Below are 19,396 nucleotides of genomic sequence, written 5' to 3' on the forward strand. Positions count from 1 at the left end.
TAGACGTAGTAAGATATTACCTTCTACATGTATTCCGTTACATTGCCACCACTGTATGTATTTCTCTGCTTATTACCATGACCTGTACTTAGCTTGTTTAAGCATAACTGTACAATGAAGGTCTTTCATTCATTCATTCATTCATTCATTCATTATTTTAGCTTGCTCTCTCTCCATATTCCATATCTGATCTGGACTTATAACTGCAGTGGCCAAGTAATCCTACTGTTCAATAATCAGGAATTTTTGACGAAATCAGTAATGACTGTTCATGCAACTTTCAACGACCCACCATTACAAATCTATCAGAAGCAGAAATATGAAATAAGTGTTTTACTTGCCCGGTTTGAGAAAGTTTTTGTTGCCGCCCTGGGGTGTCATGACGGACAGGTCTGCAACACGGGAGACGACACAAACATGTAATGCATATCAATCAATCTATATCTATCAATAACTTGTAACATAATAATATAATAACTTTATTGCAAGTTCATGCCCGAAGGCTAATTGCAGACAAACAAGTACATTGAAATACATGGGAATCGACGTAGTTATCTATTCTACTGTGAAAGTTCTATGTTAGAAAAGGTTGACTATAGTTGGGTTTGACTTCTTTTTTGAAGGCAGTGGAAAATGAAGAGACCCACGTTGTAACATATTACACAAATAGTCCATGTCTATAAGACGAAAGAATCGTTTGAATCAAGGTTCCCGATACAGATAGACATGTCAAGCCTCGTTAAGCATGGGCACCCATTCAACAGTTGTTGAACTGAAAAAAAAACGAACTGTGAACATCAGTCTTTTCAAACACCGAGGACAGATATCCATGTGCCCAACCCGACACGCGTAACTCTCTGATATGAAAACAAACCACTGAAGAGTCTCTAGCTTTTGTTTACCTACCTCTGTCGGGAGTTCAGAAGCAGAGAACCACCGCGCAAGTGTTGTCGAAAGGTGTAAATATCCGAAGGTGTGCCCTTAAGGTGTGTTGAGTTGTGCCCTACCATTACACAGCACATGAACATGTGTGCACCAGTAACACCGTGAGCGGTAAAACAAGTTTAGAAGTACGGGTCATTTCATGTTTGTTGCACGACAGGCTTACGACAGTAAATTGAGGGCAGTCTTGTGACATTCGTGGGTGCGCCTTACAACATCCACATGATCCAGCTGTCTTGTAACGGAAAAAAAGGTTGTTGTAGAACCTTAACTTGTCGACCGTCGGTTTTGTCAGAGCCTCGCAAAACAAAGCTTACAGAGGAATGGGCTACGCCTTTTGGCAAAACACACCTCCGTGGGGTCAGAAGGTCACTTTCTAGACGATTGACTTGTCAACATCCGTCAGCCAGCGATGTAAGCCCCTGTGAACCCGTGATGTGGGGTGGTAAGGGGACCTTAATGCAGACTACTAATGCTAAGATCCGAGATTTCCCGACCCGGGGCCCGGCCGAGTAGTTAGCGGTAACGAAAAGTATGATACAAAATTCAACAAAACACGAAACAAAATTACTTATGAGCACCATTCTTGGCATGAATTGTTCAATTTTCGTTTACGCAAACATCCCGGCTTATGTGACCTATGCATGAGTACTACCTGTGACTGTTCTTACCTTCATTGCGCAGGAGGGGCTCCTTTGGGACCACCCATTCAGCATCGCCTGTAGAAATAATCATCGTAAATTCAAAGTGTGTCTGTAAAAAACATTGACTCTGTAACATAGTTTTTTTTCTTATGTTATGTGCAGTGTACATTTTCAGCAATACCTTGTGAATCTCTTCGGACTAATATTATCTAGTTAATAATTACGGCATTTGTAACTTCTGTTTGTTTTTTGGTTGGACTTTTGTTTGTTCATGAAAAGCTCAAATGGTCCATGAAAGCACATTGATGCTGAACACAATCGTGTACTTTGACGTTGGAAGCATCAGTATGAAAATCGCTCACCATTTTCTGCGCCATCTTTGCTGGTGAACGTCGGGCTGCATTTCTCTGGAACGATCCATTCATTCACAGGGTCAGCATCTGGAAAACATTTTTTCACGTTGAGTCGATAAACCCAAACGTTTGGATGGCTGGTGTTATAAACTGTTTGTACATTACCCTTGCCGGAAAAGTCGCTCCTGGACGTAATGAAAATAGTTCCATCACCCTCATCATTTCATAAGTCATGCAACGCAATGTTTACAATATTACCATGGATGGTCATAAAAGGCTTCAGAATGTACACAGCCACGACAAACTTCGAATAACAGTTCCGAGTGACCTGGATAAATAGGGAAAGTGAAATAAAGGACGAACTCTAGACGGTTTGCTTTTCTCTTGAGGAGCCTTGAGTGACCACATGGCACCAAGAACACCAGTATGGCTATAAAGCCAAACGGGTCAACCGTACAGCACAGAACATTCTACGTCCAACCGCCGCCATGTATCTGGTTTGCCTCGTCGCCTTCGCGATCGCCACAGCGCTGCCGTTCGCAGCTCCAGATGATGTCCAGGGTAAGTTGAACTTATCATCACTGCATATTTCTATGCACATCTCTGGTGGTAATTGCAATGCTTAATCTGTCAATTGAGCAGGGTTCAAACAAAATGAAATCACACGTACACAAAAAGGACTTTGTGACCACTTGTGGCGTTTTACAGGGCATGCTTGTAACCGAAAGATGCCGCTCTGGTCATGAAATAGCATATAGAATTGTGCTAACAAAATCATCCACGAATTTATCATGAACCTTGCCCTTGAAACTTTTTTCAGAGAGTGTATAGCTATTTTAGATAAGATGGGTGTTCTTCTTTTTCACAGCGCCCGCCCCAGATCGTGTTACCACCCCGACCTACGACGACTGCGCCGAGATCTACGGTGTGCTGTACTGGATCAGCGCATTGCAGGAGGTCGCCCTGGAGGACGGCGTGTACGATATCAAGCCCGAGACCAGCGCCGCACCCTTCCCGGCCTACTGTGACATGACCACCGCTGAGGGCGGCTGGACCGTCATACAGAGGAGGTTCAACGGCTCTCTGAACTTTGATAGATCCTGGGCCGACTACGAGGATGGGTTCGGGGATGTAGATGGGGAGTATTGGCTTGGTCTGGAGAAGATCCACAAGTTAGTGAGTCAGGCTCCTTATGAGCTGTATGTAGAGATACAGGATTGGGAAGGTAACTCGGCTTACGCAAAGTACAGCACGTTTGGGGTGGAAGATGCTTCTAGCAACTACAGGCTGACCATTGGGGGGTACAGTGGAGATGCTAGCGACTGTATGGTAGAGCGTGAAAATCTGAATGGGATGCAGTTCAGCACCAAGGACAGGGATAATGACATGGATCCAGATGTCCACTGTGCCCAAGCTTACTCCAATGCTTGGTGGTATGATTCCTGTAGCTGGTCGGGCCTCAATGGTCCTTACTTTAGGCCAGAACACTACCGCCGAGAAACAGGCTTAGGCGTGTTCTGGATGTTCTGGAAAGGTAGGGATAATTATTACTCCCTCAAAGCCACCAAAATGATGGTGAGGCCAGCCGATTTCAGGCGTAGGGCTCGACCTAACCACTAGCCCCCGCGCAAACCCCGCGTATTTTCGTAAAAGAATCAAAATTAGCTGTAAACAACAATAGGCGGAGGTGGGTTTGGCCAATAAATGGGACAGATTTGTTCCCGTACTTAACTTAATAGACCACAGATTTTTTCCTAGTTGACTATTGCTCAAGCAAAGCACGGAGATCTGTTAAGCACTCTTTTGTGTGCTATGCTAAGGGCGCGAAAATTGTAGACTGTATTGTGCAAGAATAGTAACCTCAAGTGTATATTGATGTCGACTAAATATAGCACATACATGTGTAAGCCTAGCCTACTGCGCGTGCTGTACTTGACCAACCAACGTGTTATTGTGTGAGAACGGGATGCTTGCTATGAAATAGTCAATAAAGTTATGAGCCCCATGTTGCCTCGGAGTTGATTATTTTTAAAAAGTGCACAATTCCATTGCGTAGGCAACTGCTCTAGTAGTTTGTCTTCTCATTAGAGTAGCAACTAGCAACGTTATTAGATACAAGCTTAAAAATAGTAACGACAAATCTAAGACAACTAAAGAAACTTCATGCTCGATGCATATTCAGATTGGCATCACAGATCTGTTTTCTTTGTCACCTTATCAGGTGGATTGGTGGTTCATGTGTTTTTAGGTATGATTTGTTGTGCGTCATCTACACCAACAGTGATCTATATCTACATTAGCCGGAGTCAACACTTTCCTTTTGCAAATGATACAAGTGAGAAGGGAGGAAGGAAGGAGAAAGACAGCAAGGAAAGAAAGGATTAAAGTAGGAGAGAAATGAGAGGTAAACATAAAAAGCTGCAGAATTTCCATAGCCACTCGAAAAATTCAATCAACAATTCCAAAAGGCATGGCTGAATTGGAAATATCAAAGGATGGCCAAACTTCAGAATCTTTGCTTTTCTCTTGAGGAACATTGAATGACCGTATGGCATCAAGGAGGCCACAATGAAAGGCTGCTGAATGTACACAACCACAAAGAAATTTGATGAAAACTTCAAAGTGACATGGCTAAATCGGGAATGTCAAATGAACATCGAACTCTAAAAAGTTTATTATCCTTTAAGGAACTTTGAGTGACCAAATTGCATGGAAAAAGCCAGCATGGCTATGAAGCTGGACGGTTCAACCATACCACACAGAACGATGTAAAAGGTCACGTACAGTTAACTGTGTTTTCATGTATACTCAAGATTGCTGAATGCCCATAGCAACGAAGAGATTCAAACAACAATGCCAAGTCACATGGCCAAATCGGTACAGTCAAACGAATGCTTTTCTCTTGAGGAACCCTGAGGAACCAACTGGCACCGAAAGGGGTAGCATGACTATTAGGCTGAACGGTTCAACCATACCCCACAGAACTTTCTAGCCTGGGTTCCATCCTATTTCTACCGGGGCTCCTACACTCGCTACCCCAGCGAGTGTAGGAGCCCCGGTAGAAATAGGATGGCACCCAGGCTAAGAACTTTCTACAATGTCACATACTGATTACTATGGTATCGTAAAATACTTATGACTGCTGGATGTACATAGCTACGTATACGTGTTGTCAACAGTTCTAAGTGGTAAAGGAAGCACAAACTTAAGAAGGTTTGTTTTTCTATTGAGGACCCTTGAGGGACCAAATGGCACCCAAAAGACCAGCGTGGTTACAGATAAAGCCAGACGGTTCAACCCTACTGACAGACCCTTCTACGCGGCCTACCTGCGCTATTTACCCGGTCGGTCGCTTTGCTGATCGCCACCGTTGAAGTACGGTTGGTACAGAAATGGTCAGCTATGATTCGACCAAAGCATTTTAGATAGCTCATTGTTGAAAACTGTAAAACGCTGGGCTGCGTGCGGGAGCAGATGCTCTTGAGCGTAATGAAAATATTTGCATTACGCTAACATTGGTTAATCAGGAACGTCAAAGGAAGCCAGACTTCATAATCTTTGCTTTTCTCTTAAGAAGAAATGAGTTGTTATATGGTAGCAAGGTGACCACGTTGAAAGGTTTCGGAATGTACACAACCACGAAGAAATTTAATTAGCAATTCCCAGTGCCATGGCTAAATTGGAAATGTCAAAGGAAGACCAAACTTCAGAATCTTTGCTTTTCTCTTGTGAAACATTGAATGACCGTATGGCATCAAGGAGACCAAAATGAACGGCTGCTGAATGTACACAACCACAAAGAAATCTAATCAAAAATTATACGTGACTTGACTAAATCGGAAATGTCAAAGGAAGAGCAAACTTAAGAAGCTTTACATTTCTCCTGAGGATCCTCAAGTGGCCATATGGTACCATGAGGGCCAGCGTGGGTATAAAGCCATGCGGTACGACCGTTCTAACAGAACCTTCCACGTCCTGCCGCCACCATGTATCCGGTTTGCTCTGCAGCCCTGCTGATCGTCGCCCTGCTGCCGTTCGCAGCCGCAGTTCAACTCGAGGGAAAGGAGGACCGGGGTAAGCTGAACATTGTCATTTCATTGCCTGTTTCTGTGCTTGTGTGGCTTAGATACTCTCCAAGCAGAGGAGTGGGTCCGGCAGGTTTTTGACGTGTGGGTTATAGAGACAAAAAAAACATGACAAAGTAGAAAGCCCGACGAAAACGCCTAAAAACACGTTAAAAACCTGCCGGACCCACTCCTCTGCTTGGAGAGTAGCTTTAGATACAATGCCCAATCTCACCTGATTTTTTTTGCAGTGAAATACACAAATGTTTTCGTGACAATAAGTCCCCTTTACAAGACATGATTGATTCTAAAAGAGTTTGCTGTACGAACTCTATTTCTTGATCAACACAGTAACTTAAGATCTCGTCTTGGAGTTCTCTTGTCACCAAATTTTATTTCTTGTTTCCAAATTGTTGTAAGCCGACAGTCACTCGGGCACAGTAAATGTATCCGTTATGAAAACACATTAAAGAGTTGGGCTTACAAATAGCTTTATTTCGTACGTGACTGCTTTCAATTCAATTTTGATCTACCGACAGAAGTACAGTACCAAGTATACGCAAACTCAACTGCTTTTGTGAAAAGGCGCGCCTTCAGGCAAAACATACTTAAAACATGTATTTGTTATTAAGTAATGAAAACACAGCGCGTCATTTTTGTTGTACAAACATTCTATTCTGAAGTAACTGATAATTCAGTCCGTAGAATTAAATGTTTTTGTTGCAGGTTTGCGTTCCATTATCGAAGTTGTTATTTCCTTCGCTTGACTTTCTTGTACTTTGGCCATTTAAGATCCCACCAACCATGCAGATAACCAGGAAACTGCTGAGGCCAGAAACCGCCCCTTTGGCCGCCTCTTCCTTTGAAGACTGTGCGCATCTCTACTCTCTATTCTACATTAAGTGTTGTATTTGCAGGTTTGGTACTGCTTGTCAATTGATAAAACTACTATTGTACAATGATTGTGTTGAATGTATAATGTATCTACAGATAATGATGAGAGGAACAATCCTCCCCCCGGTGCTGCCCACTTCCAAGACTGCGCCAACCTCTACCCTCTACTCTACTGGACCAACTCAGTGCAGGACGGAGTCTTCCCCATCAAACCTGAGTCTTCCACCGACCACTTTGACGTCTACTGTGACATGACTACAGATGGTGGGGGCTGGACCGTCATACAGAGGAGGGTTGACGGGAGACTCAACTTTGTTCGGCACTGGGCAGATTACAAAATTGGGTTTGGGAGGGTCGAGGGGGAACACTGGCTTGGACTGGCTAAAATACACAACCTGACATCCCAGAATAGCTATGAGTTGTATGTGGAGTTAGAAGATTGGGAAGGTAACCTTGCTTATGCTAAATATGACACCTTCAGCATTGGGGATGAGAGTACAGATTATACACTGAACATTGGGGGCTACAGTGGGAATGCTGGAGACTCGATGGGGTGGCATAATGGTATGAAATTCAGTGCTAGGGATGTGGACCATGGTGGTAGTCACTGTGCTCAGAGGTTTTCAGGTGGCTGGTGGTATAACGCCTGTGCTCACTCTGACCTGAACGGTCCCTACTACCAGTCAGAGGACTATAATGGGGATGACACAGGGTTTGGTGTTGACTGGTATCACTGGAAAAATACCCACTATTACTCACTGAAGGCCACCAAGATGATGGTACGGCCTCGAAACTTTGTCCGTAATCTGTAACTAAAGTTCAGATCCTTGTTTCATTTAAATTCATCGTATATTATACATATCATGCAAATGAAACAGTCACTATTATAGTAAGTGCTTTAGAGATATGTACAACAATGAACACATGTGTAGTGCAGACTACAGTAACTATATGTACTTTAACTGTAATTTGGCATATTTAGATGGATGTTGTTTATGCTGCGATACGTTCATCTGACTGTGCTCATTATATCCAACATGTAAATGGTCCCTACTACAAGTGGGAGTAGAGAACTATCTTCATGATTGCATGTGATGCACAGAGTGTGCTGAATTGTACAGCTGTACCTGGTAACATTAGAAAGATCACAATTTCTCACTGAAAGCTATAAAGATGATTATCCTTTCAACTTTACACAAAAGCTTGAAACTTGCTTGAATAAATAGTTCAATTAGCACGTGTTTGATTTACTTTAAGTAGGAGCAAAGTAACAAAAAATATCAGTGAAGAACTTCAAGGAGGAATGACTTGAAAGGGTCTGTCTACCTTCCTTATCTAATAGGGAATAATAGACTGGCTCATCCTTAAAAAAACCTGAAAACCCTTAGCCTTATTCACATATGTTGCTCAAGAAAACCACGGAGGTCGGTTTTTCAGTCCCATGAACTTAATTATTTTGTATTTGCTATGTGTGCAAAAGATGTCGTGTTTGTGAGGATCTACCTGTTTTCTGTTTGTACTCTGCGCTCATCCGGGCGAACTCCCGTTCCATCTGTTTGTTCTCTTCTGCTAGTTGCGTCAGAGGACCTGAAGTCATGGGGCAAATCAGGCATGTCATGCATGTTATCAGGAAACATAACTAAGACACATAACTGCTCATTTACAGGGCTCTGATGATAATTATATCGAATCTGAGGTAATGTTAAAGCGGATGACACCATGTAAATTCGAAGCAAGAATGTGATGTGATTCTCCCGTGTTGTATTGTTATCTATGATTTATATGATTATGATGTACGAGCCGCATTTCTTCGTAAAAATAGATGGCAACATCAGGCTCTGACGAACTGATTTTAAAAAAAGGAAAAAGTCAACTTCTTCTGCAAGTCTTGTCAGAGGGTCTGGGACGTCATGGAACAGACCAAAAGATACCATGCCTGATACCAGGAATCAAAGATTAGACCCATAACTGCTTAGATACAGGGTTCTGATACAATGGAAAAGGTCAAAGACTAGTTTTGTCAGAGGGTACCTGGAAAGCCATGGAGAACAAGTAAGACACGTTACTAGTGTTACTAACTACTCCGAATGCAGGGATCTGATTCAAAGATCGACCTCTCAGTACAATATCAAACTCAGGTGAAATGATTAAGTACAAGTATCATAGCTATGATACGTATGTCCACAGTTTTACCTGGGTTGCATTTTGCGGACATGGCAGGTCTGTAACATACAATTTGGCCTCTGCAATCAGACTTCCAAATATTGCTAAGAACAACTCTAATTACAATCCTACATGTTTTAGCTGATGAATCGGTCGCTGTTACTTTGCTGGTATTTTATGACCTTGCTGCACAACTAAAAGACCTACTAAATAATGCAGAAACATTCGTTAAACTTTTTAAGCATTACTACTGAGCTGGATTCTAACATCTGCTTGGAGATTTCAGTTTGACAAACTGTACGAACGTAAGTCTGTTAGAACTGGTGTAGCTAATCTGCGCCCGAGGCGTTATAAACTTTACAGGTCATGGACACAATAACTACGGCATTATTACTGTCTGGTCGCTCTATCCGTACACAGGCACATTTAGCTGTAGTTTGTGATGGTTCACGGTATCATAAACCTAGTAAGATTAACTGAAATGACAGTATTGTCGCAGGCATTCTCCAAGCAGATCGTTCAGATGGCTAACCTGAGAATGACACCATGCGTGGAGTACCCGGAGGTTGAGAAACGTGACGATTTTGCCTGTCTACATCTGCTTGGAGATTAGTCAGCAGTGTGTAGTTACTTTTTGTTGAGAGTGGTTGTACGGGGGACCTTGAGATCAGAGAACTATCATTATATGGCTCATTTCATTCATTGAACCATAAGTGGTTAGACGGGGTCTTTAGACCGTTCCATTTATCATCTTTAGGGGGAGATTCTCTGTTACCGATTTACGATAAATATAGTAGTATAATACAGACAAAGTCACTACACTACGGTTTAAGATAGATTTGTTACCAATTTTTGTAAGACAATTTAATATGATTTTGTTAATCTATGTGATGAAAACAATACGTCAATTATTTTCATCGCTTTCGGCAAAACGTGATAGGCTGTATTAGGTGAGGTCACGCGTCATACGGGCGAGAACAATTGTGCCTGACCTTGTTATAATGGTGGGAGGGGGGTGAGCCAGATTATTCATATCAACTTTATGTTGATCGTTTGTATGAACACAAGCGAGGGATAGTCTAGAGATGTTGTCCACAGTGTCGAAACAATAATATTCAATCGTTGTCTATACTACGCCTAGTGGCTGTTGAAAAAAATAAATCTCATTCGTCAATGTTGCCATCGGGCGCCCTTCTGAATTCACAGACAAAATTCACTGCACCATAACTGCTCAGATAATTGCTAGAAAAATCGTAGTTTGATTGATTTTAGAAAAATAATCAATTTTTGCGTCTTTCCCAGATTTTAAGAGAACACACACCATACGGGTGAGAACAATTGTACTGACATCGCTGGTAGTGGGGTTGGGGTAAGCTACATGCAGATCTGTCAGTGGCACATTTATAGTAAACACATGCAATAGTAGGATAGATGTCTTGTCGACAAGTTCAAAACAAACCATACTCAGTGTCTACCATAAGCCAAATGACACCAAAATTGAGTGCGTTCTTGTGACAGTCGGGGATATGTTGTACAGCAGTCGGGGATATGTCTTACAGCAGTCGGCTGCCTTGTGACCGAACATGTTATCGTAGATAGCTGTCGACTAAAGACTCTGCCATAGTCTCGTATGATCACAAGACATCGTACGCGTATACGACGAATGTGCTTTACACACCCACCATAAGAATGCTCTCACCTCCAACTTGGGATCCTTTCTTAACAGGCATTCTGGTCGATGTCTTGAGGGTCAGAGACGTCTTAAGGTTCCTCTACAGCTGACTGATTGCTAATATTGTTCGTACGCACTCAAGAATTTGTGTTGTGATTCTTCATGAAAACGGCAGTCGTTTTGATACCTTGTGTGGCCTGTTTGACCTTACAGCGTACAGTTTGAAGCAATGGCAGGACGCACCCTTTAGTCTACCCTGGGGCGTTTGTCTCATTGACCTCTAAGCAGATGTAAGGTAAGGTTCAGTGTTTTTGCGGAATTGTGCGCGTATATCTAGTGATCCTAGGCGGAAAATATGAAATAAAAACGCGGAAAAATAGAAATGCACGTTAAACAATGAGCCGAATACTACATCTGCCTTGAGATTAGTGAATGAATGAATAAATGAAAGAATGAACTTTATTGCTCAACAATCGCACATGGTACAATGTATGGCATTAAATCAACAATACTACAAGGCTAATCTATCCTGCAATTCTAACTACAAAATAGCATATAACAGTATATCGATTACAATATAGTCATGTATGGGTAATTTGGTATCGCTTTTGGAATGATGCATATAAAAAAATGACCTATGTAGCTGGATATAGGAGTTGATCATGACAACAGTACATAAAAAATATCGTTCTGTGGTTTTCTGTCTGACAGCTATTGCTAGAGACAACCTGCCTAGCTACTGGCCCCTTACTCCCCTTACTCCAGGCAGCATGGTCCTCTCCTGTCTCTGTGTTTTCAAAGTAGCTCAAAAAGCTACAAGTCCCCATCATGTTCGTGGCTCCTCACCACCAAAGGTTTGTCAACGTTCCGCATCAGGTGGAAGTAAAAGTTCATCGTCCTCTCGTAGTCCCGGATGGAGATCCTCTCGTTCACCCCGTGAAGTCTCGCGTGATCTTCCGGGCCCATGACGTTCGGGGAGAACCGGTAGATGGCGCTCGTGAGCTTCCAGTAGCGACGAGCATCTGATACACAAAATGAAAGAAACGTTTTTGATACACAACAGCACTTTGAAGATCTCATGACTTCGTCCAATATGAAAAGTTTCTCGTATGCTTTGTCTGGTCGCAATTCATTAATTATGCAAATGAGGTTTTGATTGACATTACATGTGCCCAATAATCACTCCACGGTGAACATCACTAGCACATGGAAAATAACACACTGACTACGAAAACACAAATATACAAACCAAAAACTATACTTCCCTGTAATCGGTAGCTTTTTCCGTGGCACTGACAGTCATATCTGATTAATAAACAGTTCTACCAACTCTGACCTGTGCTTCCTGCCATTCCAGCATCTACACTCTGCGGTCATCTTCTTATTCACTTCCTGTCACTCAAATAATAACTACCACAAACCAACACAAGCATACCCAAACATCTAAAATATGCACTCCGTACGCGGAGTCAACAAATGTAAATAACAGTGACGTTATGAATCAAATAGGTGTACCTTGATTCGTAGTAACCGCACACTCAATCTTTTTGCATGCTAACTACGGAAAGATTATAAGCCAGCAGTTACAATGGACGATGGTGCCCAGGCTATAGGTTACGCCCCCTCTCACTGGACCCGCGGCACGCTGGCGGCGTCGCTGCGCCCTAAAGCCCCCTCTCACTGGACCCGCGGCACGCTGGCGGCGTCGCTGCGGCCGATCGAACTGACAAAGCACTCAACAAGTGTCATCGACAAAAAAACGAATATTTTTAAGCTTTATGTCTTTCGATGTCTTTTAAGTCATACTTGTACATTTTGCATGATATTCCCATTATAAAGTCAAGGGTAACACAAATTCAGCTTAGGACACAGCCAACGTGCCGCGGGTCCAGTGAAATAGGGGCATGACTACGGAAAATAAGATTACCCAAAAAAGTATGCTTCGGCTAACGTACCGGTGAAACCCGTCTGCACAGCGGGCGCCACGAGTGAGTCCGGGAAGATCTGCTGGATGGTCTCCTGTACCGCCATGTACGCTGGAGACTCCGGACCGCTCGGAGATACCGGTGCGGGATCGAAAGACTCCAACACCTCAATCTTCACCCTGGGGTCGTTCATGACCTTGAAAGACAGAGGAAAAATGTCCAGACTATGCTACACCAAAAATGGTTACTCAAGCAAGTGGATACAATTTTGACACAATGTTAGTTTGAAACAGTTTTTGTTTTAGCTTTTATGTAGTTTGCAGTTTCAAAATTGTGTCCAGTTGATTGAGTAAGTATTTCTGGCGTATCTTATTACCTGGATGTCTAACCTTCATCAACATGTCCAGACTATGGATGGTGTACAAATTGTCAAATAAACTGATGAAAGTACAGACTAATAAGTATCTAGTACCAGCCCAGAAAAAAACAGCCATGCCTTCAAGTACCAGACTTGTCAACGCAGAATTGAAGTTTTCAAAAATTCATTTTTCCTTATAACTGTCGGAGGGTGGAACTCGTTGCCACCAAGTAGTGTAGGAGCATCCTCAGTAGATAACTTAAGTCAGTGTTTACAGTCAGAAGTGCGAAGGTTAGGTGTGACAGGCCGTTCGGTGTAACACAACCAGCTGCTGCCGCGCCGCGTGCCTGCAAAGCTGGTGTGCTACGCCGAATGGCAGTTATACCAGCTATACAGAGAAAGAAGCTGGAGTGTTTTGCCAAATGACAGTTATACCAGCTATACAGATACAGAAGCTGGCGTGTTATGCCAAATTGCGGTTAAACCGGCTATACAGATACAGAAGCTGGAGTGTTTTGCCGAATGACAGTTATACCAGCTATACAGATACAGAAGCTGGCGTGTTATGCCAAATTGCGGTTAAACCGGCTATAGAGATACAGAAGCTGGAGTGTTTTGCCGAATGACAGTTATACCAGCTATACAGATACAGAAGCTGGTGTATTATAATGAATTGCGGTTAAACCGGCTATACAGATACAGATACAGACCTTGGCGTCGTGATCTAGAACCTCCTGAATCGTCTGTCTGGGGTGTACTCGGTGGTTCACGATAGCGACCGCTTCGGGAGCGATGACGTTGTCCTTAATACCGGCGTCAAACCGCGTGACGGCTGTGGTGGTTCGGCACAGAGCGTTCGTGGCGGCCTCTCGTGTGAGAACCCACCGCAAGACGGGGGCGAAGAGCCACAGGTTGGACGCGATGACGCGGTGGGGGAGGCTCATCTCGGTGGCGAGGTGCTCGGCGAGGTCCCGCTCGGGCCCCGAGCCCCAAAGGTTCGGCTGCTGGTTCCTTTCTAAGTTAGTAACGGCCTGGGACAGAACGCCTATAGCCGACTCTTTCTCAGGCATCGACCCGTGTCCCCCCTTCATCCGAACACTGAGCCTCACCGTTAAGTAACCCTTCTCAGTCACGCTGAGCAGGGCAACTTTCTTGTCCACCCCTGGTACAAAATCTTTGGTTACGGCAAAACCCTCGTCTACAACAAACTCCAGCTTTACTTCACGCTTCTCCAACAGTTCCGCGATCTTCTGCGCCCCATAGTGACCTAAGACCTATTGAAATAATAAGAATAATGCTATGAAAAATACTTTCAGATACAGGTCCATTTTTACATGGAACACGTTACCTTATGGCGTTCAATCTGCTAATAAGTTTCGGCAAAAGCTTCTTATGATTGTATAGAAATTAGTCAATTTGATTAGATGTTGAGTGCAAATAGTAGCTGTTATGTCTTTTATGTAGTTTGTATGTCTTATGTTTGAATGCTTTATGTCCAGCAATGTTTTTGTATGTTGGCTGACACGGCACGAAATGGCCTTGGATCCTGACTTATCCTGACGTATCCTGACGTGATCCGGAACCTAAGATCCGGAAGAGTCCGAACAGATCCGGGGCCGTCTATTTCTCGATCGGCAGGCTAATGGGCATCCAAATATTGGGACTCAATCATGTACCACTTACATATTTGAGTTGTGTAAATACGTACTTGCCCAAGTTGTGTACGTGGTACATGATTGAGTCCCAATCTTTGGATGCCCATTTGCCTGCCGAGAAATATACGGCCCCGGATCCGTTCGGATTCTTCCGGATCTTAGGTTCCGGATCACGCCAGGAGACGTCAGGATCCGAGGCCATTTCGTGCATTGGATGGACGTTGTAAAGAATCCAACTAACCTCCTCGTCATGCCCAAAGGCGAGGAACAGAGTCCTTCTCGGTCGATGGCCCCGCTTCAGGTGGAACTCCAGCGCCTCCAGCGACCCCATGAGGGTCTGTTTGGTGTCCATGGTTCCCCTACCGTACACAAACCGGTCTTTCTGCTGCCCGGAGAACGGCCCAGCTTCCCAGCCGGGTTCCTCCGTGACGGGAACGACGTCCAGATGGGCCGCGAGGAGACCGGGGTTCAGGGAACGGTCCGAACCTTGGACACGGTACAGTAGACTGAAGTTTCCAACAACCTAATGATAATGATAATGGTTTTATTCAGTTCATGTAGTTTTACAGATAGCAGTGCACTGAGGTTGGGTCTTGAATTGCTCTGACGCTCACAATACCAGAAGTATATATTAAATTAATGGGACAATGAAAATCATTCGTCGTTGATATTACCGATTAAAAAAAAACGTCAAAAGCTTTAAAATACATAAAATACAAAATGTCTTATATGTTCAGTTACGCCCAAAATATCCAGTTGCTTGAGTAACTATTTTTGGCGTATCTTACTACCTTACTACCTAGAGTAGACAAACTTGGCGTGACCTAGCCACACATGCCTGTATCCGCTATGCATCAGTTCCTGATGCACGCGAATGATTGATTGATTGATTACTACCTGGATGTCTAACCTTCATCAACGCATATGTTCAGTTCTTATTTCATCTCCATTTACACCATTGATTATTTGATTATCCTTATCCATTGTTGTCATATTTTATGTATTACTTTGCTATATTATTGATCGATTAGAAGTAATTTTGATCAGTATAGAGGATGAGGGCCTAGCATACGCTATATAAGTTTTTCCCTCTTCCTGCACCTATTATCTACTGTTTATATCGTATTGATAATATATTTATCAATACTTGTTGTGCAAATATATAAACAACAACAAACAACCACCTCTTATGTTTACCATAAGTTATTTCAGTTGTGTTTCAGTTTTTCAAATGACACTATTATCTATGTTTTGATTGAAATAATGTTATTGAATGGATAAAGTTTTCTTTTGTATATGACACTTGTTACTGGACGCAGAAATTTTTTTTTATATGACACTGTTTCTATATGACAAGTTATTACTGACGTCAGTTTGTATATGACACTTATTTATGTTACTGAACTACTGACTGTGTTGTTTATGTTGTTGGATGGAAAATGAATAAATAAAAAATATTAAAAAAAAACCCACCTCTCTCGTCACCAGCGGGAAGGAGTGGAGAAGGGGGAAACTGTCGCGGATGAAGTCGGCGAGCTTGAGCAGCTCCTGTGGCGTCCCCCGTCCCGGTGCGTACGAGACGGTGCGGAAGGTTATCGCGCGGCCGAGCCTGTCCAGCCTGTAACATGTGGTACTAGTTAGCAGCATAAAGATATCTATCTGTCGGCCTGTGTAAATACTTCACTCCACATTGCCCTATCCAGCATCATTTGTCCTAAGTGTTCATATTCAATCCCAGTGTCTCTAACTAAAGTGTCAAACAGTTGAACTTCTATGTTCACTCGGCCTCTTGGTTTCCATAGAAGGACAGTTGAAAACTATTCCCTGCTTGGCTCGACATCAATACCCCAGATCCCATGAGACAACCTGAAAGACTAGGAACGCGTCTGTCCAGCTTAAGAATAAATCGGCTGAAAGTGCTTGGGTAGTGCTACTCAATGGAAACCTACGAAGGGGTAGAAGAGTAACCCAAGAGAAGACAGGATTCGTTACAATAGTCTCAACCAGAGAAACCACGCCTATAGGTAAATACAAAGTTTGACAGGGAAGATTGGTCACCGTAAGGTTTCATTTTCAGGCTCCGCGGGGGAAATATCAACTTTACGGTGGACCGACACTACTGGCAAATCAGTCCCCTTTTTTGCTTTCATGTAATTCTACAATCCGTACCCCCGTAGGAAGGTAGTCTCTCCCAGACTAACTACGCCGGCTATTGGGAGAATATTTGCCAGGGTTTCACTTGCATGCTCCGTGAAATGGGCGACATGTGATCTTCACCATGGACTGACTCTACTGGCTAATTATTCCTTTTTTTGCTGAATTCTACGATCATACCCCCGTAGGAAGGCCTGGTGGGGGCTAGATCCATACCCCCGTAGGAAGGCCTGGTGGAGGCTAGATCCATACCCCCGTAGGACGGCCTGGTGGAGGCTATCGTTACATGGTTACCTTTCTGCGGTGGCGGGGATGAAGTCCTGGTCTGTAGCGTTACAAGGCGGCGGGCGCGTCTGGTAGGACGGGAACGTTGCGGTTCGGACGGCCACCAGCACGACTACACACATTAAGGGGACGCCCAGGCACGGTAACAACCGAAGTGCAGTAGGCATCTTGGCCAGGGCTGAGTGCGCAATAGGAATGGTCGAAGATCATCAATGATAATATCGATATTTCTTTATTTGGTTTCATCACAATAACTTTACAAGTTGCCCTCTCATACACATAAACATAGTTTACATCAATACGCCAACAATAATTACTCAAGCAACTGGATAAGATTTTGAAACAGTCAGACGTTTCAGATAGCATCCGCTATCTTTCTTCAGTGACTAAAGAAGGATCTGGTAGAGCTAGGTTTTATACCAAAACTCTGAATAGATATGTTAATGAGGGGAAGACAATTTCAGATGGTTCAATAGGATAGTAAGTAAAGTAAGTATAGTTTATATCAACATCAGCTGTTACAATAGATTAACTTAGCATACAAATGTACACATTGAATACATCATATATCACACATCACGCACTACATACATCATATATTACAAAAAGCTTTCATAGTCCAAATATCATAGCAATACAACCTTACGGCCAGGCAAGAGCTGCACACACAAGAGGAGGTACACGTACACGGAAAATCAAGACTGTAGTAGGAATTGAAACGGCTGCATGTGGCTTTAACAAGTTTATGTTTAAAGTGAGAACTTCAGACTGAGAAACAGCTCCAGCACCAATTCCACGGAGACAAGCGTCGAACTTGTTCCAGATTGTTACAAGCCGAGGGATGTGTGTGTGGCTGAACGCTGAAGTCTCAGATCAAGTCGGTTTACAGGCCATGGGAAAAAACAAATAAACAAACTCCACGGAAGAAACTTACGTGACATGCTGAGTTCCTGGTCAGGTCGGACACTCGCATTCGGCTGTCTTCTTCTCGGGATCGGAGTTGGGGGAATGAAGTAGTGGGTAGTGGGAAGGGGCAGACGTACCTGTTTACGACCTGCCATTGTGTTGATGAGGTAATTATAGGTAAAATACCTGGTGAAATAGATGCCTGGGGAAAAGAGTTGTATTTTCGGTTACCTGACTGACGCTAGCAAAAGCCTTTTTTTGGGTCGGTCGCTGGCGAGGGACATACAATTAGACATCTGAGTGATGAAAGTCAAAACAGACCTTCAGTAGTTCGGCTTTTAACAGTTGATATAAGAATGTGTAGTAAATATTGTACTTCTTTGTTTAGTTTATCAGTACACTTTTGTTTGTACAATGAATGTCGGTACCATTACTATACGATACAATGTCCTGATGCATTCATGTTTAAATCGTTAAACTGTAAATCGTTAACGTTATTTGTTGGATATCTTCGTCTAAAATCTATAAAAAAAAAAAGGATTTTAAAACAAGAGAATCCCTACCTACCCACCCAAATTTAAACAATAGCCGCAAACACGACATTTTTTCCAAGGCCTGAGGGAATGTGATCAGCAGTTGTTGTCTACTCGTGCTGAATACAACCTTTCTGTTGTGGTCGTGCCATGCCTAATTGAGGGCCTGCATGGGAGGTAGTGATTACGAATTACGCAAATTTTTTACAGCCGATTTAGAATTACTTTAAACTCTCAGAGCTGATTACGAGTTACGTTAAATCATGAGGCTTCCCAGCCGGCTTCAACACTTTACACAATCTTCAACTATCTAGTTCTGCGTCAAAACTATTGATATATCATTATGATGAATACCTACTTTTGCGGGCACCTCCTTGCATTATACGCACGAGTGATAATAACCAGGTCCTGACTAACGCGAGGTCACACGTGAGCTGACTTCTGTATCTAATGCAGTCTAACCGGTTTGTTAACTTATAATGAAAAGGCACTATTGAACTTCGAACTTCCACATCTGACATGGGAGGTCACATCTCAGCCCGACTAACACCACAGCTTGCTTATGAATGAAGATCTTTGTTGGTAGAAATTTCTATGTTCCTGTATTTAGAAATAATAATTTGACCAGCATGTGAGGCAAGTGTCCTGAGTCCTGACTGATATGCAGTTATTGGAACGACACAGTAACTCACCATGTCGATGCCTTTAACGGAAGTGCGATCAGCACACACACACACACACACACACACACACACACACACACACACACACACACACACACACGCACGCACAGACACACATGCACACACACACACACACATACACGTGCGCACACGCAGACCTACGGG

General features: G+C 43.2%; 3 protein-coding genes and 1 long non-coding RNA gene across 4 annotated transcripts; 2 read left to right on the forward strand and 2 right to left on the reverse strand.

Moving 5' to 3' along the window:
- Positions 1-343: 343 nt before the first annotated feature.
- LOC136443200 (uncharacterized) lies at positions 344-8,487 on the reverse strand. Its single transcript, XR_010757091.1, has 4 exons — positions 8,401-8,487; positions 1,949-2,026; positions 1,614-1,661; positions 344-392 (listed from the first exon to the last, which is right to left on the reverse strand). It is a non-coding gene; the product is annotated as an uncharacterized lncRNA (long non-coding RNA).
- Positions 2,058-3,559, forward strand: LOC136443191 (angiopoietin-related protein 1-like). Its single transcript, XM_066440331.1, has 2 exons — positions 2,058-2,500; positions 2,808-3,559. The coding sequence occupies exons 1-2, from the start codon at positions 2,428-2,430 to the stop codon at positions 3,557-3,559; spliced, it is 825 nt and encodes a 274-aa protein (XP_066296428.1). The 5' UTR covers positions 2,058-2,427.
- On the forward strand, positions 6,960-8,055 carry LOC136443194 (fibrinogen C domain-containing protein 1-A-like). Its single transcript, XM_066440335.1, has one exon. It carries the CDS (start codon positions 6,975-6,977, stop codon positions 7,707-7,709), a length of 735 nt encoding a protein of 244 aa, XP_066296432.1. The 5' UTR covers positions 6,960-6,974; the 3' UTR covers positions 7,710-8,055.
- Positions 8,488-11,173: 2,686 nt separating the features above from the next.
- LOC136443785 (N-fatty-acyl-amino acid synthase/hydrolase PM20D1-like) lies at positions 11,174-18,170 on the reverse strand. Its single transcript, XM_066441149.1, has 7 exons — positions 18,044-18,170; positions 17,119-17,287; positions 16,144-16,288; positions 14,912-15,193; positions 13,726-14,289; positions 12,688-12,853; positions 11,174-11,754 (listed from the first exon to the last, which is right to left on the reverse strand). The coding sequence occupies exons 1-7, from the start codon at positions 18,168-18,170 to the stop codon at positions 11,546-11,548; spliced, it is 1,662 nt and encodes a 553-aa protein (XP_066297246.1). The 3' UTR covers positions 11,174-11,545.
- Positions 18,171-19,396: the final 1,226 nt, after the last annotated feature.

This window comes from Branchiostoma lanceolatum, chromosome 10 (assembly GCF_035083965.1).
Source record: "Branchiostoma lanceolatum isolate klBraLanc5 chromosome 10, klBraLanc5.hap2, whole genome shotgun sequence".
Taxonomy (NCBI): domain Eukaryota; kingdom Metazoa; phylum Chordata; class Leptocardii; order Amphioxiformes; family Branchiostomatidae; genus Branchiostoma; species Branchiostoma lanceolatum.